The sequence below is a fragment of the Haliotis asinina genome, chromosome 9 (assembly GCF_037392515.1).
Source record: "Haliotis asinina isolate JCU_RB_2024 chromosome 9, JCU_Hal_asi_v2, whole genome shotgun sequence".
Lineage (NCBI taxonomy): Eukaryota > Metazoa > Mollusca > Gastropoda > Lepetellida > Haliotidae > Haliotis > Haliotis asinina.
In genome coordinates, this window is record NC_090288.1 from 44,126,512 (window position 1) to 44,152,201 (window position 25,690).

The window sequence follows — 25,690 nt, forward strand, 5'->3', positions numbered from 1 at the left end:
TCTTCAAATGAAGAACTTAATCCGTACCGCAAAAGGAAAATAGTTCAGCTTATCATTGATTAGTTTAATCAAGTATTCTTACCAATCGGGACCTTTCAGGCTCTAGTTGCTTTCTTTGTAATTGTGTTTGCTTATATGCATGTGTTACTGATTAGACTTAAATGTAATTAACGTTGAAGATGTTTATTCAGCTTAAACAGTGCTGTTGTAATGAAGCATTGTTAATTCATTATGATGTTTACTTAATTTGTCCAGATTTATGTAATATTGGTGGATATTTCGTTGGAATGAAATAACTTTTAAAGAATATTTCGTTTTTAAGAAAACACCTTTTATGTGCCATCTGTGCTGAGACGATTCTGATGTGTGTTTATGATCAATTCGCAATGCTCATATATTGGAACAAACATATGTATGTCCTTATGAGGGAGATCACTATATACATGTATTTTATTTTAAAAAAACCTAAATTTGATATCAAACGTTTTCGGTAATTTCATCACAATACATATAGTCCCTCAAATATAATTTGGTAATTCATATCACAATATGTTTCACTATCACACAACTGACGAATGGTACAAAAAGGACATTCAGCTATACTATTTAAAAAAATCAAATTCACTTCCACCATTTCAAAAACAGAAATGAAGATAATGTTTTTAAGGGAACAATCTGGAAACAATCACGAAGCTATCCTTTTGTGCTCAAGATATTAATAAATAGAAAATGTCAAGTAAATGATAATTTTCTAATGAATATCTCACCGTACATGCTACTGCCATATGAACGTGTGTAGAGAGGGAACACCTTGCTGAAACACCCATGAATATTCATGCACGTGATGTAAAACACAAGCCCTATGCTGAGATAAAAGCGAGAAAGGCTACTCAGATGAATATTTATGAATAATATATAACGAAGACTAAACGATAGAGAGTCAAAGCCGTTTGAACTGCAGATACGAAAGTTTTTAAAGATACGAAACGACTAAGAAATGAAATATCACGGAACAGATTTGTAATCTACTTTTCAATATTTCACACAAGCCCAAATCCGACGTGATAGCTTATAAATTCAGCATCTATTAAAAACACAATTAGCTTTTGGATACAACAGCGAGTCCTCGCCTTTAGTTCCGCTGAGACGAAATATGATTAGTACGATTATGTTGTTTCATAAATTATTTTTGAAATGACATGTTAAAAAATTATTTTACAATATTGTAGACCTTAGATAATAACATAGAAGGATATATGATCGTTATGGAAGGGAATACTGGGTGCATATCGACTGTCATATGTCATCCGCACAAGTGTATTAGGATGACCTAATTCAATGTGTCCTCATTAAAGGTGTAAAATGGTTTGCCAAACAATCTAACCTTTTCTTCAAACATGTTCTATCTACATCTCTATACCTTGAAAATGGTGATACCTCTGGAAATTAAAAATCTCACTTTTAGACATTAACAGGTGTTTTGTGAAATCGTGATAAAATCGTAACACCACCTGTGTCGAAAACTCTACACTGAAATATACATGCTATGTACAACTGTACATATCAATACATGCCATAAAACGTGTTTTATTGTACTATTGAGACAATTTGAGCCTCGTAGAGGTTTCTGATGACAGCGAGGAATAATACACTGTCTTATCAGAGGTATGCCCTGGGCATCACATGAGACGGAACAACTTCTGTTTTCACATTGTGACGCGTCCTTATCTCTTGGGATTGTTTTCTTTTGAAACGTGCACGCACATCGGGCAATATGCTTCCAGGCAATGCATCCGAGGGCATAGCTGAATGCAGGGAAACATGCCCTGAGATCTATTGACATTTATATCATTGTGTTTGTTTTACAAAAATGTCATAAAACCTACATATACCACAACACAAATGAAATTGCATTTCAGTTACACGCTTGTTTTGTATAGAGTTTTAGAATACTCTTGTACCCAGAATTGTAAAATGCATGGAACGTACATATATTATTATTTAAAATGTATAGCGAAAAGGGAATTTCTTTCCACACTTATAAACTTTGAAAAAAAAATAGATGTATCTTAAAATGGAAGAATGAGGTATACTTTACTTTATGTGCATTGTTGTGTGAAAGTTGTTTTTCAATACATGGAGCAAGGATGGTATTTGTTTATGAAATATATGAAGCAAATGTATATAACACATACTCGAAACAGGAGTTTGTCGAAAACACAAATTTTAAATATATAAAATGTGACAAATTAGTTTCAAACATCGTCCCTTGTCCTTGACTGCTTTTCTCTATTAACGTCAATATCATTACATTGTAAGAGACTACTACCATGAACAATATCTCCAAGTAAGTGTGCTACCATCAGATTCTCAGCCGAAAGCTGGGGCTTAATATAAACAAGTGATTTATTCTTATCAAAACGATATTGAGTAATAGGTTGATCTACACTTCGGATGGCTGTTAGCTCTACCAAAATATTATTTTGCTTCTGTTTATAAACAATAATACCCGCGGGAAAAGCGAGGAAAATATCCCCTCCATAGTGCTCCCCTCAATTATCCCCCCACAGCGTTCCTCCCCTCCCCCACAATTCTATACCGCAGACAGTCTTGACGGTTCACTCAGGCTTTTTTGCCACTAGGATTCGCAATATTAAATTACTAAGAAAAATATACGAAAACTGTTCTGGTATATTTATCCGGGATACTTTCTCGCCAGGCATAATTTCTCTAAGTTCTCCGTTGTCGCTGCACTTGCTGAAGCTGCCGTGTTTAGACTGTTATCCTACCCACGTTCGTCCATGGACCCCCTCCTGTCCTCCCGCGCCCGTCCCCCGACACGCTGACTCCACGCCGTTAACAGTCGAGTTTCCCCCTTAATTAATATCGTGATATTGTTATTACTGCAGATAGGCCGTCGTAGGGCCTGGGTTTGGCGTAGTTTACATAGCGTTTCTTTCGTTCCAACCCCGGGCGCAGTCTCGTTGGGATCAAAACGACTGAAGGGACGTTGCAGCCTCGGAGACCTAACGAAGAAACTATAGTATTCAACAATCTCAGTTCGCTTGACTCATGTGTGTGTGCTGTGTTTTCATGAGATGTGTAAACGACTTGGAAAGCGTGAACAAATAGTCGCCATGATAGTAATCAACGTTTACACAGACCATCTCATTAAATGGCACGTGGCCCAGCGTTGCCGTTTAATCTCTACCAAGTGTGATGGGAAATACGCGCCCCAGTTTTGTAATCGCACTCGTCACATTTAGGTAGGCAGGTTTTATGCTCGTATATTCTGGTAATAAATCGAGAAGCAATAGTCAAAAACCACAAACCCGAAAAGTCTTCCGAATAGAGCAGCCTTGTTTTGCCTTCTTTGTGCGGAATGTGTGTATTTAAATGATCTTTCAATGATACACTTATAATAGTACCTCTTTATATCTTAAGTCAAATACGAAGAATAACAGTGTCGGTGTAAAATAAACAATGTTTAGCCACCCGAAAAGCAATGGGCTCGTTGAGGTATTTTCTTCCAAGAAGGCCCTCTATTGAGTTGACCCTTGAGCATATGACAATAGCGAGATCGCGCTTGGTTCACTATGAAGAAAAGAGCCTGCTATATCAACCGTAACGCCGGGAGAAGATGACGGGGGCGGAGCTTAGACGATCTGTCGACAAATCCTTGTAGGCGGGGCTTTAAAACACCGTTCATCCAAGCTCAGAAATACCGCCAGCCAATGAAACCCCAGCTGTCGGATCAAAGCCTCGCCCCTAATTGCTGGGGCGCTCTCTATTACCCTTTGCAAATTGTTTTGATTGACAGTTTGAATCATCCAGCCGGCAATTGTAAACCAATGAGAGCGGAGATATGAAGGGCTCTGGCGCTATTATGTCAGTATCTACAATGTAATACGCCCTATGATTGGTCATTAATACATTCGTCTCGCCATGACTGTCTGTATCTTGTAGCTGGCTGGCGCCGTAGATCGTGGAATGAAACACAGCCGAGCCTAACACTACCTTCAGTCGGTCCTAGGACTTACTACCACAACGACCGCTAGTTGTTGACAGTGAACGGAACTAGCTTGTTCAAACAACTTGTTGTGTTATTCCCCTATCGTCTTTAATCAGTCAAGTGTGAATTGCAGTCGGATATTTCCACCTACAAAAGGTTTGTTTTCTTCGCAAATTTATGCACGTGGCTCAACCTGCTGTCTGTGTCACCCGCAATATTGCAATGATAGCTTATCTAAACAGATTTATCAGCGGCTAATCATGATCAGAGGTTGACTTGCTTAGCTGAGCTAGCAATCGCCGATATGGTAATATGCTAAGGTCCGCGTGACATGCTTGGGTGATAATGTTGTATATTGTGACATTCTTCACCACTTGGCAACATACCTGCCCACATCGGACTCTGTGTTTCATCTAATGCATTTTGTCCCTGCAGGTCAACTTGACAGAAACTCAGGCAATTTAGCCTGATTTCAACTTATCCCCCCGCGATTCTCGAAAATACCACCATGGAAGATCAGCAGCATCCCAGTGCCTGGCTTCGTCCCGACACCCACAGGAATACGTTCGAGGCTGCCGCCACCCCTGGTATCCTACCCCCGGAAGACATAAGTGAGATGTTGTTTTCTTCGTTTGATGGAAACTCAGGGCATATGAACCCAGGGTATTATCCCGGCAGCGGCCGTCCCAGCATGGGATATCGTCAACATGGTGAGTCCTTCTATTATGACATTATCATATTCATTTTTTTTATTTATGCGTGTTTCTCTTTTGTTGACATGCATGGGTGTATTTGCTTGCACTCTAAAAACGATCAGTTTACGTTTTGATGAAATTCGTCAAACATTATCGATTCGTTTAAGGGGGAATCCTATTATTAACTTATGTGTAGTGATTTGATTCGCCTGGTCCATTTCCTTAAAATTACGAGAGGGCAAACTTTGTTTCATTGGTCAGTTCTAATCCGGTTACGGGGGAATGAGCAAGGATGTTTAGGCTCACTGTGGACTTTGCCTGTATCATCAACAGGCAGCACATTTGTGGTATTTACGCAGTCATGCCGGTCGGAAATGCGTTACGCCATAGCCGGGTTCGCAAGTTTCCAATATAGCATAAGTATTTTGGTTTGACAAATGACAATGTCAACAACTTCTCCAGAATGTCACAAACACCCACCTCTAACCCTCATCGCACAGATGCATCCGCCCTTGAATTAAAAGGAAATGTGTACTTTTCTCCCGCTTCTCCCCGTTTCAGTCTTCTAAATTCCCACTCCGTTTTAAGGCTGAGCCCATGGCCAGTCGGTAGTTTGACGCCACTAGCGCCTAAGGATCGCGGTTTAATTTCAGTCGTTCAGTAGAGACATATCCAATTTTCCAGATCAATTTAGAGTGGTCTTGTTAGTCTAGACTAGGCCATAAACAGTAATCTGCTTCCCATATACCATATCTCCGTTTTCTGCAAATATACCTAAGCCGTACACATACCCTTCATGGGCCGTCACGTGAACTGATCTATTTCGCCCGACACACGGAGTATTTGAAATAATTCCTTATGCACCCCATTGACGTTTGTTAACGAACGATGATGTTGATGTTTTAAGCTGAGACAAGTTGTAAACCATATGGAGAAAACACGGCTCACATCACTTAACATTGCCAACAGCAAACTGTGCGGGCATTGTCTGATTGAAAAACTCCGGAAAAGCGTTTCCATACCAATTTTCTGGTCATGTTTTCATGTTTTTTTCAAAAATATTTTAAAATGGCAAATCTAAGCTAAACAACTCGCGTCTTCGGCTCTCGAAAGGATAGTTAAGTCATAAAGTCACAATGAGTTTATTTAACAATTAGCTCATTCATAATATATTTCTCAGTTTAGTAAATAATCGCCGTTGAAATGTCAAACAATATTGCCATGAAAATATAGAAATAATCTTTATACAATATGTATGTGAAAGCCAGCGCACCGTAACAGAATAAATGAGCTTTTCATATAAAACCTCCATAAATAAATGAAATCAGTCCGGACCTCAGATCAAGTTTCTTATCCAAGCTTCAAGCAATGATAATGTACTTGGTATTTTCCACCATCGGTTAAGCCGAACTACAACCGATTCCTACAGCAAAAGTAATCAAATATCATAGCAATAAGCATGTATCATCTAATCGAATTAATCACTACATTCGTCCTTGCTTCTTATAGGTCTTTATTTTGATAAAAAAAATCCCCAGCTTTATCTAATTTATTCCATTAAAGCCATCCCAGATGATGAGGGTCCCGCGCCCATGGGGGGTATGGACAGAAACTTGGTCCGTTCCCCTTAAAGTCCCTCCCGCTAGTCTCATTAACACATGATTAATTTGCTGTGAAAACAATTTGCTCTTGATTTCGGAAGCATTTTTCTTCCCTGTTAACGACAAATGTTTAGCAAGTGCCCCTTTCTTAACAAAGTTAATCTCATTTTCCTCTTTGGCTTGGCTTCTGTGAGTAGAAAGTGCGCGAATTCACGTGATTTAGAAAGCAGTGTCTATAATAAACATGACATGAACGTAGAAACGTTTATTTCGGACAAATCAAATGAACAGTCCGCGCAACTTTTATATTACCATCCAATTTAATTCAGTTCATGATTGTAATGCAATCTCCGTTTCCAGTGTATATCAGAGTAATATTTTTTATTGTAATATTAGGTCTTCTCCTTCATCCACTGCGAATCTATTCCCCATTATAAAGATAATGTATTTGTTGGGTTTTGTGAAATTCATTCTTTCAATAAATTGCAAATTCTTCCTCGCGAGTGAGTTTTGTGTTTCCATTTTGCAATAGTTTCTATTACAATGTCGCGTGAAATTGCTAAAGCACCCTAACAATTCTCAGTTCGGAAAATAATCCCGTGCAGTGTAATTCGAGTTTTAATGTCTCCTCCGCAATCCACAAAACAATTTTCCAGATGCGGTTAGTCGCTGACATCAGACATTGTTCTCATCTCGGTTGAGTTTTGTTGGCTGCATTTTGCTGTTGTGTAGCATCAACTATCAACGTTGCACATGCAAAACAGGATCATTTTAAACTTTTCTCCGATGATAAAATAATTTGGTTACATTTTTCTTTATTTTATTGCAGTGTCAAGTGGCAGTCAGCTCCACCGGACCCACTTCCATACCCACCCTTTACCCTGGATCACAGAGCCTAAGTCTATGGTGCCCCACACCGGAGGGTGGAGTATATACAGCAAGTCTCTCACACACCCCTCCCCAACAGCCCCGCTTTCTGTTCACCCAGCAACATCAATCGCCACATCAAGCTCTTTTAACTTTCCTCCCACTCCCCCGAAAGACAGTACCCCCGAGAATAACACATGCACAAGTGAATATACCCCAGACAACAAACCAAAAAGTGACGGGTCAGAAAATGGACTGTCCGGTTTGGCAAGTTTCCCAGCTCACAGTAGCGTCACCTGCAGCACTGCCCACCCTGTTCCCACCTACCCCCACTACATGCCCACCGACTACTCCAGTGCTCACATTGGCTTCCATCCTACGGCATCCGTGTTCAAAGCCACACCCTCCCTTTCCTCTGGGAGGACAAGGACCAAGTCTCGATCAAGCACAGGTAAGTTTGATTTTTTTCAAAAAATACAATTCATTAACATTTACAAGTTTTAAATAAAAACCCTCTTCCCAAATCATATTCATGTGCATCAAAACTGCACCACAATCTACACTTTTCTGTCGTAAATCGAAAGAAAAACATTTCGTTTTTGAAAATGAGAATTCTTTGTACCAATTATACTCTATATATTAATAAATACTTTTTTGGACATTTGTTTTGTTGACTGGCAACCTTTTTTCTGATTTTTCTGTAGACTCCAGCCTCTTTTATTCCCACTCTCTTGTTTTTGGCGGGCTTTATCAACCGGGCGCTTAGCGTCTTTATTCGAAATATAATATGATTCGCCAGACCGTCGTTATCCAATCTGCCTGTTTACATTTAACATTTGTGTGTTCAAACGTCCCCTATGATGTATTCATCACCCCTGTTGGTGTATACATGTGTAAATAAAGTGTAAATGTTTTTTTCTTTCATAAACAACCCACCAGTAGAACACATGACAATGTTGTTCTTTATTCTGTCCATTTAAAAAATATCTTATATAAAGAAAATGAGCAAGAACGGTGCATTTTTCATATGTTGATGGCCAAGATATGAGCACTTTAGATAAAATACATTTTCAAAAAACATCACCACAAACCATAAATTTGCGCCTTTGTCTAGAAAGAGAATTTTATATTCATTGTTTACTACGGGCACAATGCTTTTGTTAGAGAGTGAAAAGAAAGCTTGTTGTTTCTGAAATAACGTGACGAAGGCCATTCCCTGTACAGTTAGTGCTATTCACTGATGGGTTTCCCAGCGTTTCTATGAGAAACTGTGTCTTGGTGAATGTTCCAGTTGTACGGGCATGGCTGTGTTACCGTCACGGTCAATCACAAGACCCATATCCAGCTTAAGATAAAATGAAAATTAACTGAAGATTATACAGTATAGGATAGTCATTTCATGGTTCTTTGAAATCAACGACGGTTAAAATATGAAATCCCTTTGAAGGTTAACATCAAAATCTGACATGTACGAAAGACATGAGACGAGCATAGACTTTAATGTTTGCATGTATATTTCCCAAGTTTGTAGATTTGACACTGAATGATTACCCTTTATAACCATTGTGTCAGTATGTCTGTTTTTGTTGGTATGTATATAAACGAGAAAGGTTATATCTTGAACATGGGATGGCTGTGTAGGTATTTCACACACAGGACTTATCGATGCTGTTGCTACGGAGTAGTTACATTTGTAGACAATGCAGTATGTGAGAACTGTTTTCATGTTGGCAGTGTTTATGTAGGAGATACTTAGATTTACACATCCCCTCCCTACTCCAGTTTCCCCACCCCGCAAGTACTTGAGACAAGGGAGAAGCACTTGTCCGTGTTAGCCCCGTTTATGTGATTGCCCGTACTACAAGGATGACGGGTCGGAATCCGGACGGAAGAGCCCAACGTAGTAGTAGTAGCTGCAGTCGTCTATACTCGCCATCCAACGTCCGTCAGCCGTTATGGGCACATATAACACAATTTATATTATATTCATAACGGGTTCATTTACTTGTGTGAAATCGCGATGCGTATCTGTGATTTGGATGCACGTTTAACCTATGATGTAAATTATGGCATGTGTTTAACGTGTAATCTGACGCTGCTGCAAATGGTCATTTAGACGCCACAGGAGCTAGGGTGTTCAGTCGAGTCTTCGTGTCTCGACAGAAACAATATATGCAATTAGTAAACACTCGGTATATCCGCTTTAGCCGGAAATCGAGCTGCTTTTGTCTTGAGCGTTTGACATGAAGTCCGGCGAAGGGGGTGAGGGGTCAGGCTAACTGCAGGGATCGTCCAGGGGGGTGTAGCATTTCATGCCCGTGTCACGGGTCTACCGTGCCTGATGCGTTAAGATGCTGGGTTGATCAGCTCGTGAGTGTCCGACCAGACGCTGGTCAGTCTGACACGACCAACTGGACATATGACCACTGATGGTAAATCCCCTAAATGTGCCATTTCACCTGCTTGTTCGGTGCCTACCCAGAAGGGTGTTACGTTGGGGGTGGGGAAATGACGTGTCATGGATTGTAAGAGCTTGGTTACAGATGGAACGATGCGTTGTAGCTATCAGTGACAAAATAACCCTCACATTAAACTTATAGGTCGCCCATATTGGCTCGTACCATCACACGTGTTAATGGCGTTTGATATGCAATGCAGGGGCTCTCCACTGGCTCGTGGCGTCAAATATAATTGCATTCGCCCGGGGCAGAATAATGTGTTATCTTAGGGTTATGCAAGTGGGTTCGCATATAGGGCAGGGACAATATTTACGGAGTTTGATCACCAAAAATCCAGTCCCACCTGGTAAGCCTACAATGTCGATCTCGTAATGAGAGTGACAGTTTGTGTATATTTCAAGCAGAAACAAAAACATATGTTATGTATCATTATAAGGAATTTTGTAAACAATCACACAAATAGCTTAATCCTACTCACAACACCGTGCCATGTACAGCCTACAGACGCTCATTTCAATGATTTTTTATCTGCTTGAATTTTCATGCGCTTTTAACGATCGACGACTTCAAAATGTGCCTCTTTTTACAAGTGGGCCCTTATTTCACATGAATTGGCATTATATAAGAGTTAGAGTGACACAAAGCACATTGCACCGACTGTCGTATTTATCAACAAGTAGCGAGGGATCTGCTAGCGTTTGATAAAGTCAAATATGAATCGAATTACCAAACGCGAGAAGCTTACGAGTGTTGAGCACTTTACTCAAGTCTAGCGTTGAGGAGGATGCGAGTCCAGTCCACTAAACAAGCCGGCAGACGGGCACTAGTTTTACGTCAAGCGTGTTGTGGCGTCCCGAGACATTTCTTAATTAGCCCTTACATCTCGTATATGCCCCCTCTCCAAAATAAGAAACGGGGACCCCTCGCCCGTTTTTCAAAAATGATTACTGGCCATGATGTAGACAGGGCCAAGTTAGAGCGGTTCTGTGTTTCCAACATCTTTCAGGAATTGCGCTAACAGCCCCAGCAATTACATCATTAGAGGAGTTGCGTGTAAACTGTTAAACTCAGTGCTACTGCGGCGGGCTGACAAATGACAGTGGCCACCTCCTATGTTGACTGCTGTCTAATTACTTGCGATGAAACATACACGTACTTGTTTATGTTGGTGTTAACTACCACCCCCCACTACCTTCTACCCCACCTTTCTCTGCCCCCTCCCCTGGCGCCATCTCCCCTGCCCATTCGCAGCGGGTTGGAATTACAAAGCAGTTCCATGTAAAATGACCCGATATATTCCAGTAGCTGAACGCGTATTCCAGTACAGTGAAGCGTAGGAATCTTTTCAGAAACAATATGGCATGTTTAATCGTTTATCCTAGTGTGTCAGCGTGAAATATCTGATGATATTATTTTATTCCAGAGGGCAGAGAGTGCGTCAACTGCGGTGCAACATCTACACCGTTATGGCGTCGCGACGGCACTGGCCATTACCTATGTAATGCCTGCGGACTCTACCACAAAATGAACGGTTCCAACCGACCCCTCATTAAACCAAAACGAAGATTGGTAAGTTAACAAACAACTACAAGTTTTAATGTTGTACAGAACTTGTCATGGTTTCTCAATAGTAATACATGGCAAGAAACGATCGATATATCTGAACGTTTTTTACATATCCATACCGTGATATTCAATCACAGAGCACCCTGGGAATTGACGGGTTTTATCCCCTGCTATGACGTGCGCGTACCACGTTAAACTGTCCCAACGAATACTTCACTACGATCTCACTGAGCCTTAATTTAAGATCACATGCAAAATACATATTCCGTTGGGTTACAATTCGCACCCCAGTTTCAATTCATGCCCGCTGTTCTAGTATTGTTTCACATGGAAAGTGCGTATAACTGCACACGGAGTAGAAAGCCGTCGCTTGGCTCCGCACGGCTTTGAAGTTGGGGACCTGCAACATGCGTGTGAGTCTAGAGCTCGCCAGAGCCATACAATATTTAGTAGGCTCTTGCTGGCCCTAGAAAAAGCGACAGCTTTTCTAGTTTGGTGACTGAATAATAGGAACTGTAATTATCTAGATTGCTACCTCACTTCAATATCAGTGAGGAGACGAGTTACTAACCCTGTCTTCAAAGCATAGGACAACGATTGAATTGAGCGTTTTCAACACATTTATAAATAATGTAACCACGAAAAGGGAATTAAATGTTGCTTTGAAGATATTGTTTTTTAAAGGGAGATTTCTGAATAAAATGTAAAATTTGGCCAAATAAGTTAAAATTCAGTACGTCCCGGGGAACAAATGACGAAACAGAGAAGTCTGTTTTTCCTAATTCTATTATGTTAATCGAGCTTGTAGAGAAATGAAATCTCTCTCTCACTAGCTGTGGTATGCATCTTAAATTACTAACAAAATAACCCATCCATCAAAGCATCCGGGCACTACACCGCTTCAATTATGTCAGGGAAGCTTAGCAAATTTCCTGAAAAAATTATTCGTATAGCTTCGTTGAGTTTAGGAGGACGATTCTTGTCAAAATACTGATAAAACACGCGCTTAGTTCCGGGGCGTAGGGTGGGCGGGGATAGCAATGACATGGAAGTTAAAACGGATATTTTTTGTAGAAAATAGACACATGATCATCTGAAACATTTATCTCTTTACCAATTCAAACACCAACGTTTGGATACGTTTTAGTTTGAAAACTTTTTTTAATTCGTGTTTTTTTTAAACAATTGCACTGACAGGATGACTGGTTTTCTTACGATAAATCCTAATTCCAACAAGCTCTTTTAGGAAGACACTCATTCTGTCGCTGATCACTTTATCTATTACATTTATTTCGTGTAAACCTGATTTTGTTTATCGAGGCTGTCAAATGATTCAAATTGTACTAGGGATTTGATGTTGGAGATTTCTGGGGAAGTCCAATTGATGAGGCCGGTGATTAACACATTGATGATGGTGTGGTGTTATACTTAGTGCAAGTTAAAGATTTAAACGAGATTATCGTTACCCATATGTGACTTTCACCATAGATATATCTGACTTCCAATAGCTAGTCTGTGAATCGTTGTAACTCCTGTTCCACTCGGCCTGATAAGACATGCGTATTTCGCCGTTATCTTACAGCGCTTCAATCGGGCATTACTAAGCGTGCACATTACTGCAAGAAGTCACTATTTCGTGACAAACGTTGTCAATCAGTTCTCCATCTGATCAGATAGAACATCCTAGCCAAACCAACGATCGTCTCGTTCGGCCATTGTTTCAGCCGGTACCGCTTGTTGAGCAACGCTCGCGTGCCAACCCCGTAAAGACAGGTCTTCTGAAGAAGGCTCGCCTGCCTATCTCGATTTAAACAAGTTTGGGGAACATATCGAATCTCCTGAAAAATATATAATATCTCTTAAATATGTAATAAGTGGCACAATTACACGAATCCGCTGCCGACCTCAAATATTCGTATCGATGATCGAAGGCTGTTTTCGCCATTGGGACGTATATCAATGCGATCTCGTAGTTTCAAGTCCTCTCGCGTGGTTTTTGATCTTATCATGCCGTTTTGTGGATAACACGGATTTATAAATCGTCCATGAACCTGCAAAAATACACCACCGGCAGTGGCGGCTTGGGTTGTGTGCTTTCATGTCGGTTCGTTGCGAAATACCGCTCGCTATGTTCAGGCCGCTGACTTAACGATAAAGGCGTCTTTTCTCTGCCGCCTGTACGGTCGATCTTCAAGCTTTTAGTATTACTTATTGGAAATCGGACCGCGATATCGAGAAGGGATTAAAAGTCACTCGAATCAGGATCTCAGCAGGTGAAAATGCAATTAAATAGCAAAATAAACAGAGGCTACACTCAGTCTCTCAAAACCCTTAGGTACCCCGCCGTAGACAGATGGTCTGTCGGGGTAGCGGAGCTCTCCCACCCGACCTATCCCCCCTGCCTCTCGAACGCTGATTGACTGGGCGGAGTCACCCCTTGATAAAAGCAAAAGAGGTGAAAACTCGGTATTTGACAAAGTATGGATTTAAAAATCGGAGAACGCTGTTAGCCAGGGAGCTATTGTCGAAGTCATGTTTGGTGAGCATTTAGGGAGACGGAGAGTTCTTTCGTTGAACTACATAAAAGTATGAAGACTTTGTTTGCACTGGTTGTGATGAATACCAAGTTGTGTAAACAAGGTCAAAACTGGCTTTAAGACATGGCGCGGCGGACGAAGACTTTTTTCATTTGACACCGGATTGTGATTGGAAATTGAAAAGCCCCCGAGAGTGGTTTCAGTTTTGGGGGACCACACTCGTCTAAGTATCCAGACACAGGTACTAGAGATTTATGTAAATAGAGCCTAATAACCCCTGTGACGTGACAAAACCATATATCTTCACGCTAACGTCCAATGCAGTTTGAACAAGAACTGGGAACTGGAGACTTACTCTGTTAATTGCTAATACTAACCCAAACCTTTTTATGGCTGCACATAAAAATATAATCATCCCTGATTTACAAAAAAACCCGTCTTCACAGTTTCAGATGTGACAGTTTATAATTTCATTACATAGTGTGACAGAGATAGTTATTTCTAAAGGACAAGGGTTGGGACTTTAGTTGGAAGACCATAACATATCTGAAGCCATTTTATTAGAAATAATTGTGCTTTGGTTTAAGACTTGTATGGTGCCACAGTTGATTTTGAAACCACATGTTTAAAACGCGGCGTTCTTTTAATCCGGACTTGTTTTAGAGACAGAGTCGAGAGCTTGCCATTGACTCCCCTTGAAACTGTCGGTAGGGAGGTATGGGAGTATTCACGCACTTACTCTCTCCATAATTTGTATTCATAACGAAAACTGACATGCGTAGAAGGTAATTTGATACCTCGGTGGCCTTTCGTTCAACCTCCAACCACTTGGCGAGAGATGCTTCCATAGTCTGCTGAAATTATCTGCATAATCAGACAGAATATCGGCGTTTATTTGCCATTCCTTCAAAGAAATTTCATAAAACCTTTATTAAGGTGTTCTACCTTTATTTAAGCGGTTCACATAGTGGTGTTAATTTTCAGCCGTTATGTACGAACTGTCTATTAATACATATTTTAAAATTATTTGAACAATTTAAAAATATTTTAGTAATACTTCGCTCAGCGAATACTAAAAAAAACATAAAACGAAATATTGGATTATGTATGATCGTAAACGCGGTTGAATGCGCCAGTATGTAAATATCGCACAGGTAAATATTGCCATATTTATTTTATTGTTAAAGGCACTCGTCGCTGTCAACTGTAGTTTTCCCAGACATACGGTTAGGTATCGATTGCCTGGTTAATCGCGTATCCCCGTAGCCCCTCCCCCTGTCTGTGTCATTGTCTACAATTATCGATCCTTAAACGGTGACGCCAGGCCAGGAAACGCAAGCGGAGCAAGAGCAATTAAGAAAAATGAAATTCAAGCATCGTTTGGTTAAGTTGCGCAAGGTATCCCAGCCAGACTGAACAACCACGGAACTATGGGTCGTCGTGGTCGCGTACGTCGATATTTTCGGTGTCCGTTCATCCAAATGGGGTTAACATTGATTATGCATAATCATTACTGGGTAACCGTGAAAATAAACACTGGTTACTTTTCTATATATGTAACCGAGTTGATCGACAGGCTGTGTGTTCCATTTCATTGTGTGTCATGTAAAGTTATGGACCTTTCTCCTCGTCATCCCCATCATCATCATCATCATCATCATCATCATCACCACCACCACCATCATCATCATCATCATCATCGCCGTCGTTGTTATTGTCGTAAATGCAAACGGCTACGGGAGAGATGGCTTTGAGACTCCACACACAAACATAGGTGTTTAAAACCTGTCGTCATTTTAGCTTGCGGATCTGCAACACAACAGGTTGTGCAGAAACGTCACCGTCACGACATTCGCACAGTTGTCAGTGCCGCGTGTGACAGGTACCCCAGCTGAGGATCGCACCATTTCGGAACGACCGACGACAGCGGGCGTCCGGATGACATTCGTCGGTCACACTTCACTCATTTTGTCCATTTTAATTTTCTCGTTTTCACATGAAGACACTTCCGTTTGTCGCGGCGACGCCGGGGTTCCAGATTTATACGGACATATGTTGCCAGCGCTTGTTGGCTTCACACAACGACCGCCAGCCGGCTAACACCGAATACAGGGCTTTTGGAACATTAACGTCAACGATGAAGTTGCATTTCCGCGATGAAATTACTGACGGTTCAAATCTGCAGCAAACACACAAACAGATATTAAAGTGGAGATTTATTCTTTAAAAACATACTACATGACATCATTGAATTTCATTACAAATATGACGATCGCTTGATATCCATACGGAGACCACAGCCCCGTATTGCACGCGTGTTTGGTGTTTGTTAAAGGGCTTGGAGAGGTTATAGGGAGGGCTGTTTTTCTTAAATCCTGGGCCAAGTAAATGTCTACCCCAACTGACCTTTCCGGGGTATCAACCCCCCTCCCTCAATTTCAGAGGATATAAATCAAATAAGGTCTGGGTTTTGAGCCCACTGACGAGGGTTTGGGGTGTCGCATTACCCTAAACACGGCGCACGAGCCAGGCTAGACGTATCTGCGACAGCTCCATTGGTTAGGAAGAGATTCATACAAAGGGCTAAGTCCAAAACCAGCGACAGCGTAGAAGATTCTAGTTACCCGAGCACGTAATTGCTGTAGCCGAAGTAACCTTTATTGTTAGGGATAGGTTCCCGGCCAAAATACAACCTTAAGTAGCAATATAGGAAGTCATCACGTCTAAGCGTAGCGTGTGAACGTTGGCGTGAGTAGCGAAGTTAACGCACGAATTGTCCTCTTCGCTCATTCAAATTCCCAGTTAATTTATGTCCTGTCGACCGCCAAGCTGAAATTTAAGGAAGGGGATATTGAAGAGCTGATAAATCGATGAAATACACCTTACAATAATTTTAAAGTTTCTTTAATTCTCTGTTTTACAGTCGGCTGCACGGCGAGCAGGGACCAGTTGCGCTAATTGCGGAACCACGACCACGACGTTGTGGCGACGTAACCCCAACGGAGACCCCGTCTGCAACGCCTGTGGTCTCTATTACAAACTACACAATGTAAGTACTGCTTGTTTCGTTTCACAATCGTAATGTGTTTTCTAAGCCCTCCGAATTTGGGGAATTTTTTTTTTAAATAGTAAAGTACATGTATGTTCTCAATAGAAACCTCATTTACCTTTGTGCTTAATTAGTGTATGGATTAAGACTGGATCTCGTCACTATAAGACTGGAATAATACCAAACTGAGTTGTTGACCAACTCAAACCAATTCTAAGCTTTTCTCTGCACTTCACGATGTAATCACCACACAAGTAACTTCCATAGTTCTTTTTCTATATCTATTTTTTAATATTCATTATAAGTTTAGAAAACTTAATCAGGTGACTCTAGTAGTGTTATTCAACGATAAGTATCGTATTGAAATTACAAAGCAATATCATTGCATCACGTCAAGCGTCTCCAGGCGCATCTAGGTGTCTATAGGTCGGGTTGTTATTGCATTACAGTAGGACGGTATGGTTACGTTGAAATGCAAGGATGAATAGTAAAATATAGGTTAGGAAAAATTGAAAATTCAACACTTACAAGAAAGCGAATCTACTCGAACAAATTGTCTGTATCCGTAAATTTTGACTCAGGTAAAAGCTATTCATCTCCTTCAAGCAACCGCGAACCACGTTTATCATTTCTGCGTTTGAAATGGAAATTGCTGCGACTTGATCGAAGCACTGATCCGTGGGAGGGGGAGTGAAATATTGACATCAGTGCCTGGCGCGGTGACAGGCTCTAAAAGCATTGTGACGCCAGGTTCATCCTGTGGTATCTGAGATGCATACCCCGAACGCTGGCTACTGTAGCGTCCAACGGTCATAGATGTTATATCCGTAATTTGGCCATTTGGTAGAGGTCTTGTTAGTTTGTTAAGTGTATGGCATTTCCAAGTAAGTGGGGGCATGCTTGGAAAGTCCCATTTATGACGATTCGTTGAAAGATACCTTTATTAACATTGCCTTGTCAATACAAAATTGGGGTATTGTCTGGTCCTCTGACTTAATGACGCAGTTTCATTTGCGCCGTCTTTGAATATGTTTACGTAATGGCCAGTATTTGCGTAATATCAACATTGAGTAATCCCTGGGTGACAGGGGTTAGACGGAGCACAAGTTTATTACCGGACACATACGTTGCTTAGTTTCTGAAAGATTAAAGAAAAATCGTTGTTTTTTTTTACATCTGAACTGTGAATCACCAACAGTATGAATGTTTGGATATTTGAATAAAAACGGATTCTGAATTTTTATTTCTACAACATAGACAATTTACGATGGAAAAATACTGTAACATAGTTAATATTTTCAATTATTAACTTTATACGACACAGTGATATTACTTAAATGGTAGTTCTGCGTTTTGTAGTTTCCTATAAAGACTTTTTAGCTGTAGGAATAGGTAGGACAATAACAGTCCACGAAGGGATTTGTTTCGGCTTAATGAATCAACTTTTTCCTGGAGTTGTGTTAGAAGTTTAGCATTAGGGAAATGGACATTTATCGGGAAAACACCGCAGATTATAATCACCCTATGAAACTGATATCACACACATTAACGTGTTCTGTTATGAAAAATTAAGTTTTCATCGATTTTGACAATCCTTATCAAATTCCGATAACGAAACATGATCGCTTTTTATGTATAGACGATGCTAAAGAGCGAGATTACGCTCAACATACCTTGGCGATACTGAAAAACATTAAACCTTACAGCGGAATTATGAGCAGAAATTTATTGTAAATTATATGGAAATTAAGCTTTCTGATAAGAGCTTCACTTGTGTATTGATTTGCGGTGGAAGGGACTTACTCTTGAACTGACTTTTTTTGGTTAGTTTTCATGCCTTTTCTACAATCTTACCGCTTTACGTGTCTGATCCGAGCATTATCTTAGCGTGTTAAAAAGCGGGTTTTGCAGACACCTCAGAGTAGAAAATATTAAAACTAATTAAGATGATCGTTTGTACCTGTAGAAATGCACAGTTTGATATTTATCAAATATTTACTTCAACGTTTTTTGTAACTTTGATAAACAGTCCTGGAGGTAACCTGATATCGTATGACTTGGTTCTACAAGTGATCAAAATGAATTGTTTTTATTCATGTTTTGGGGAATCGTTTGTGAACACTAAAATGATAATTCTATTGACTCTCTGGGTATTCTGCCAGCGGTTTCACGATTCTATTACCATAATCCATTGTCTCTGATGTCTCAATGTAGAACAGTTCAAAAATAGGCTATTGCATTGCAGATGGCTTTAGACACTTAAGCGATGCATATCAACAACAACATCTAGTCTATATCAACAACAAAATCTAATCAATATGAACAATACAATCTAACCTCACCGAAACGACCAGGTGTTACTATCAAGTTTGAAGTCTGTTTGAAATTTTGTATGCGATTGTGTGAATATATAAATTCTATATTCCAATTACTATCATTCAATATTCAGTACAGATCCAGTGTGATTGAACTAGGCATGAGACCAAGCAGTGGCGGTAATTCAGTTCTCAAGCATTTCAAAAACTGGATTAACGAAATAAATCACAGATGGGTTAAAACAACTCTTATTTCACAAAACCTCTTTTTGCAGAAGAGATAAATTTGGAGGGTTTATAAAAAGGGCAATATTATAATTATGTCAAATGTACAGCGTCCCGAGACAAGACATCTATTCCGTTTTGTACTTAGAGTCCCTCTTCTCCACCTGTTGGTAAAATGTCAGTATTCCAGCCGTGTGCATAGACCGTATCCCGTTTTCCAGTATTTCGCTTGTCGTTTACATCCCTCTCCGCCCTCCCGCGCCACCGAGGCGGCCACACTCCCTCGCCATACTATCTTCTTCTAGGGTCGAGTTGCTCCAGTCGTAATATAGAAATTGCCGAGATCAAAGCCACGACGATTAGGTCTGCTCGCAAACACTGTCGTCAGACCGAATGGAGTCAGTTAGAGAGCCTCGCTACGCACGATTGAGTTTCATATAGCCCTCCCTTCTGACTCCCAAAGAAAACTCCCTCCGACTCCAGACTGAACTATCATTCCGTTCCATTTGCCCATTTCATCTACGATAATTCAGTGCATATAATTTTAATTTGAACAGGTTACGTTGTGTTTGATGTGAGATACAGAGAGACTAGCCCCAGTATCCACTTCAATGTAAATCTCATAAAGTTTGCTTCCAAATAATAAACTTTATAAAATTATATAATCTGCTTTCAATCAAAACTTTCAAATATAACTAAGGGTTTATTCTGACATGGGGTATTTCCGAGTTGTTGCATGGAAAATCAAACCCAGCTGTTACAACATCAATGGGGTCACGAGTGTGTTGTTTCTGATAGATATAATGCTAACGGAATAATACTTTGATTTAAGTGCATAAACTTAAAATATGGTATTCGTGTATATGACAGGTGTATATTCACCCCCTCCCATACCCAACCCACAAAAACAATGTACCATACAACTCCCGAATTCATTATGCTAGCATTAGCGTTGATCAAACATATTTATGACGGTTAAATCTGTATCCCTCTTTTCGTATGCATCATGAATTAAACATCGATGGCTGATTAACGAATCCTCGTCAGGTTCATACAAGAATATGAATATTTCCTCGCTTCATTTAACATCAGAGATAGTGAAGCGTGACCGCGATAACAGTTGCTCAACAGAATAATGTGAAGCTAATAAACCTAACAGGCCACTCACTAGTACAGGACGCAGCCACCCTTACGATCTGACCCTAGCCAGTTGTCCCCACCCCCGCGGCTTACCCCTTACACGAGGTGTCAGTTGGCAAGACCCGTTAAAAGAGCATCTACCCTCAGTGGCGTCGGATAATTGTCTAAATTGAGGAACCTGTCTGGGAGTTTTTGTTTGACTCAAGACAGGGCCCATCAGAGAAGAAAGACACCAATTAGTGTGTAGCGAGAAATTGCGGGGAAACTGGTCTCCTTTGGGCATACGTACATCGAAAGGGAAAGCAGTTGGAGTTATTTTAATTCGAAACCTTTATTCCGAATAATTCGTACAATTAAGCTTTATCCATTTGACTTTTTGAAACATTCATCCATGTCGATTATTTTTTCCAGTTTTGCACTGAAAACGATTTTTTAAATTTAGAATTGGACCAGGTTTCGTTCTAATTCGGAAGCTTTTCAAGCCGGATTGCCAGGTTTTGATGCACTGAAGTGTATATGCATTGAAAAGCCTGATAAATGTAAGCCTTCCGCGTATCCGCCTACTAAATCTGGAAGTATAGAGTCGTGTTAAGTGTCCACGTGTTTAATACAAGTATATGTTTTATCAATAATGGATGTGTCTATATAGATAAAAGACAAGTGGGAGAGCCCGTTAAAGGGCCCAGCAAGTACACACCACTTGAGTTTCGAGTTTAAATTCCGAATAATAGTGGCGATCGCCCGCGGTCAGAGATAGCCTGCGAGTCGGCGGAACGGCTCCCACTTAAGCCATGTCCCTTTTTAAATCCTGTCACCACCCCTCGATGTTCATTTGGGGTTTGTTGTGGGAGGGGACAGGCTCTCATTAGTTAATGATCTAATGTCTTGGAGACTTGACGTCTATACTCAAACGTAAACAGTTGTTGACGGGGAAGTTCATTAACGCTGCATGTGTCCGCTGTCCCTACCTTGACGGAGCGAATTAAGCCAGGTTGGATTGTGTTGAGTTGAACACTTAAGATAATTAGGGGAGGGAGGATGTCAATGCGCGCTCAAGATTCCGCTGGCTGTGGACAATGGCTGAACGCAGGGCCAGTAAGCGAGCTCGTAACCGTATTGTGGTGGAGGAAGACATGCAGGGCAAGCTTATAGAAACTAGCCATGCTTCCGCCACTTCGTTGGGTTTGTACAAAGCCCGGCGTACGCTGACGAACAGAATTTGGCTTAGTGAAAGGAAGATGTTTTCAAATAGGTGAAGGCGACTAGAAAATACCGATTTACCACCCAGACGCTGCCGTCGCTTGGTCTCCGCGGCTCGTTGTGGGGAGACAGTCTTTTTGTTGTCACAAACAATGGGATAATTAGTGCCTGCTTGGATTAAATGTGTATCGAAAAAACAACAAATTTTTAGCTCCGAAAACGGAAAGTTTAATTCAAGGCCCTTTCCTCTTTATATCTGAACAAACGTCAACGGTGGAGCGTCAGTGAGAAGTAAATCTTGTTTTGCGTTTCAAACCACACGTAACAACAAGCGTATAAATTGAATCAGAAATAACGAACGACGTTTAGCCGATGGATAATTCCCTTTTTTCTCATTTTCTCCAAACAATTCCAAACCAAATTAAGAATCTCGTGCAATCCCGCGAGAGTTTGCGGTGGGCAGAATCTTTGGAATTTCCCCAATTTTTAGTGTGAAACCCTCCGCGGTAAATAGACCGTCAGAAACACAGCATTTAAATTGGTCGGCATATCTATGACACTTGTGTCTGCCAACAAATAGCTAGCGAGCGTCTCGCAGAAAATCTTTCATTTGACTCTATAATTGCAAGGTTAATTCGGAGGGCGGGACAACCTTATGGGTAAAGATAATAGGATCGATATAACGCTAATAGCTCGTCCCTGGGAGAACCCAACTTGACAAGGAGCCAAAGCGAGTCCATCAGAAATCCCAGCAGCCGATGTTTACTGTGATTTCAGCCTCAGATACATTAACGTAATTTTCTCCTGAATATGCACATTTAAAAGTAGTTTAAATTTAAACGGACCAATACCATCGTTAATTTTAAGTACATTTAACACCACCACATTCTATACAGAAATAAAAGTAGTTCGCATATTCTTTAAATTAAAATTACATATGTTTTGCAATAAAACATAAGCTGTTATGTGTCGCAGGTTTTTGCTAATGTATGCAGCTACGAAGGAATTGTGGTTTTCTTGGGGATTGTAATCGTTTATGTTTTCACAAAGGGTGTGAGGGTGCGACCAATCCCTCAAATGGTATATATCATTTAGCGAGGCCAACACGCTGGCGAAATCTACACCCTCGTGCTTGTAAAAAATCTATTGATTTCAAACTGTTTATTCTTATCGAATTTGTCTTCAAGAGCATTGTGATGTTAAATATTTAATGATCTGAAGCCAACAGAGAACGAATGCTTTTATTTTAAGTTCGTTGAGTGGTCATGTCCTCGTCTTCATCAGTCCAATATTACTATTTTATGTCACCCCGAAGAACGCCGGTAAAGGTTAAAGTGCCATCCTACTCACAACGCTGAGGTCAACAGAGATAATTATTGCCGTGCTTTGTCCCAACAACATCATAATTTCTAACTGATTTACTGCATGCGAATATTTTTTGTGAACCAGGCAATTAACAATGTGCCAAATAAAACTCATTTCTCAAACATGACCGACGATGACCCCTTTGTTTATTTATCAATGAAATTAAGATAAAAAACCCGGACGTTACCAGGTGAGGAATCAGTATTCAAATAGGCCATTTGATGACTGTTCATCGAACCAAATTGGACACATTTGTATCGACTCGTGGGCAATATTTCTATATTCTTTACTCCCTCAAAAGGTAATCTGCTTTTGTATAGGACTGTTATTTATGAGCTCCCGTGTGTGTTAGGACGAGTGCAGTCGTCCGCCGCTTCGTGAGCAGATGTTGAACTGCAGGGGGTTCCCAAAAGGGGACATACCCCATTACCGCTCTATTCTAGGATGATAGGACCCTAACACTGGCCACGAGCCCATTATAGAAAACATGCCATTTGAAGACCTTTGACTTCATAAATATATTCTTCTTACAGGTAAACCGCCCACTAACAATGAAGAAAGACGGCATTCAAACGAGGAACAGAAAGATGTCGACGAAGAGTAAGAAGAACAAGAAAGGAATGGGCGGCATGAATGACTTCTTCAAGCCATTGGACAAGGGTCTTGGGTTCGGTGCCAACATGAATCCAGGCATGCATACCCAGATGCACCCGTACATGACCGGGGGAAGTTCACTGACCGGAGGGTTCATGTCCCACTCTGGGCATCATCACACACAACATGGTGGTCTTGGCAGCCTCTCTTCCGGATTCGGCAACAACTTCCCGCCATCACTGCAGTCGACGTTCCCATCTTCATTTTCCTCAATGCCAAGTATGACATCGACTGGGCTCAACCTCTCGACGGCGTCCAACATGGTGGGTGCCGCAATGGCTTAGTGGTGACTGGACAATGCCATTATTTAACTCTATGTGTTCTTGTACGTGTTCTGTAGAACCGGACGTCACGACCAGTGGAGGAGCCTGATATAGTGTCAGTGCTACCAGCAACGTCTAGGACGTCGTCCACTGCGTGCCCAATGTCTCCTTGTGTCGCAAAAGAGCTGAAAACCCACTTGAGACAACCATCCGTTGTCCCTGGCTTACCATTACGAGAACGATTCGTCAAAGAGGTATAGCAGGGTGCATTTCAAGCCAACAAGTGCTCATTCGTGCTAATGTCTTCTTGGTCCTAGAGAAGTGTTTGTTATTACAGCGGACTTGAGAAAGACAAGCTGAACTTATTGTGGACAGTAACAATGTACTCGGGCCAAGGTGGGAGTCATGTTTCAGGGATATAAACACAGGCGCTCCCAGCGATGTGATTCGTAACCGATCGAGGCGAGGTGGAGAACAGGAAAAGAGAATGCGTGAGTTTCGGGAGTCAAGCTCCGTCTGCGGGTGGGGTCGACTCGCAACCTGCACTCAGTTCTACCGCCACAATCCTTGGTGACTCGGGCGCTCTCAACACTGCAGAGCGCCGCCGTATCGGGTGTATTTCAGCGCCTATAAGTCTATGAGAACACACACCGCGCTGCCCGTGAAAACTGAGCGGAGGAGTTGTATAGCATGTTTAGCGGTCACTTAACTCTTATACCACCAGGTCGGACATAAGACAATGATGGCTTCGGTTTGAGAATTATATTAGCCACAAGGAAACACCGATGAAGTTCCAATGTGAATTACGGACTCGACATTTTAAACGCAGCATTAAAAGACGATCTGTTGTCGACGTCTTTTGCGGGTCTTTTAATCCAGCATAATGTGTCATGAATGGCCCAACGTTACGTGAAAGACATTTTGTTGATATTATATATATTCGTTACTCTCCAAAGGAGGGCACTGTAATGTTGTTATAATTTATGCAAGTGTATTATAGTATATTGTTCAAGAGAAGCATTTCTATGACTTGGCAGAGGCAACCTGCTTATGACGGAACACAATTATCTAGTCTTCACTCTTCAACGTACATATCCGTTACTTCAGCATCACTATGTTCATCTCCTTGCGTGTGTTGCCAAGACTATCGTCTAGGACAGACGACTGCATTTCTCAGCAGTGCTGGTGTAGAACTATATAAAGGTACTCTTCTACGATAAGGTGCAATTGGGTAAACTAACTCATGTAAATTTGGAACGACCAGACGACAGCCAGCTAGCGCCACCTAGTGACAAAACGGGTCTCCCACCACCTGACGACCGTCCAGCGCCATCTTGCTTCAAATTTGGTTTGCTAGCGCCACCTAGCGACGAATTTGAACCGCTAGCACCACCTAGCGGCATGTCTGTCTGCTAGCGTGAACCGTCGTGACCACGTAGAGAGAGAGGGATCATTCCACGATTCTCTACGGTACTGTTTGCAGTTGTTTTTCTCTCCATATATGAATCTCACATTTTTTGTGTATGGGCTAACTATACAACGTTTATTTGTACATACTCGTCTGCTCAATACAGTGTAAACACCACTTCTAATTCATCAGAACTAAAAAAGTGAAACAAAGTTCATCTTTTGTCGTTTTTGATATTTTATACAGGCGGGAGAACTCGCCAAAGGTCAAGGGCAAATCAAGGTCATGTCACGTGCATGTCGCAACTGTATCGAATTTTTCTGCATCATTTCGG

General features: G+C 41.1%; 1 protein-coding gene across 1 annotated transcript; it reads left to right on the plus strand.

The window, feature by feature from the left end:
* Nucleotides 1-3,933: 3,933 nt before the first annotated feature.
* On the plus strand, nucleotides 3,934-25,568 carry LOC137295509 (transcription factor GATA-3-like). Its single transcript, XM_067826872.1, has 6 exons — nucleotides 3,934-4,168; nucleotides 4,448-4,722; nucleotides 7,138-7,626; nucleotides 11,058-11,203; nucleotides 16,661-16,786; nucleotides 23,565-25,568. Exons 2-6 carry the CDS (start codon nucleotides 4,521-4,523, stop codon nucleotides 23,967-23,969), a joined length of 1,368 nt encoding a protein of 455 aa, XP_067682973.1. The 5' UTR covers nucleotides 3,934-4,168; nucleotides 4,448-4,520; the 3' UTR covers nucleotides 23,970-25,568.
* The last annotated feature ends 122 nt before the right edge of the window (nucleotides 25,569-25,690 follow it).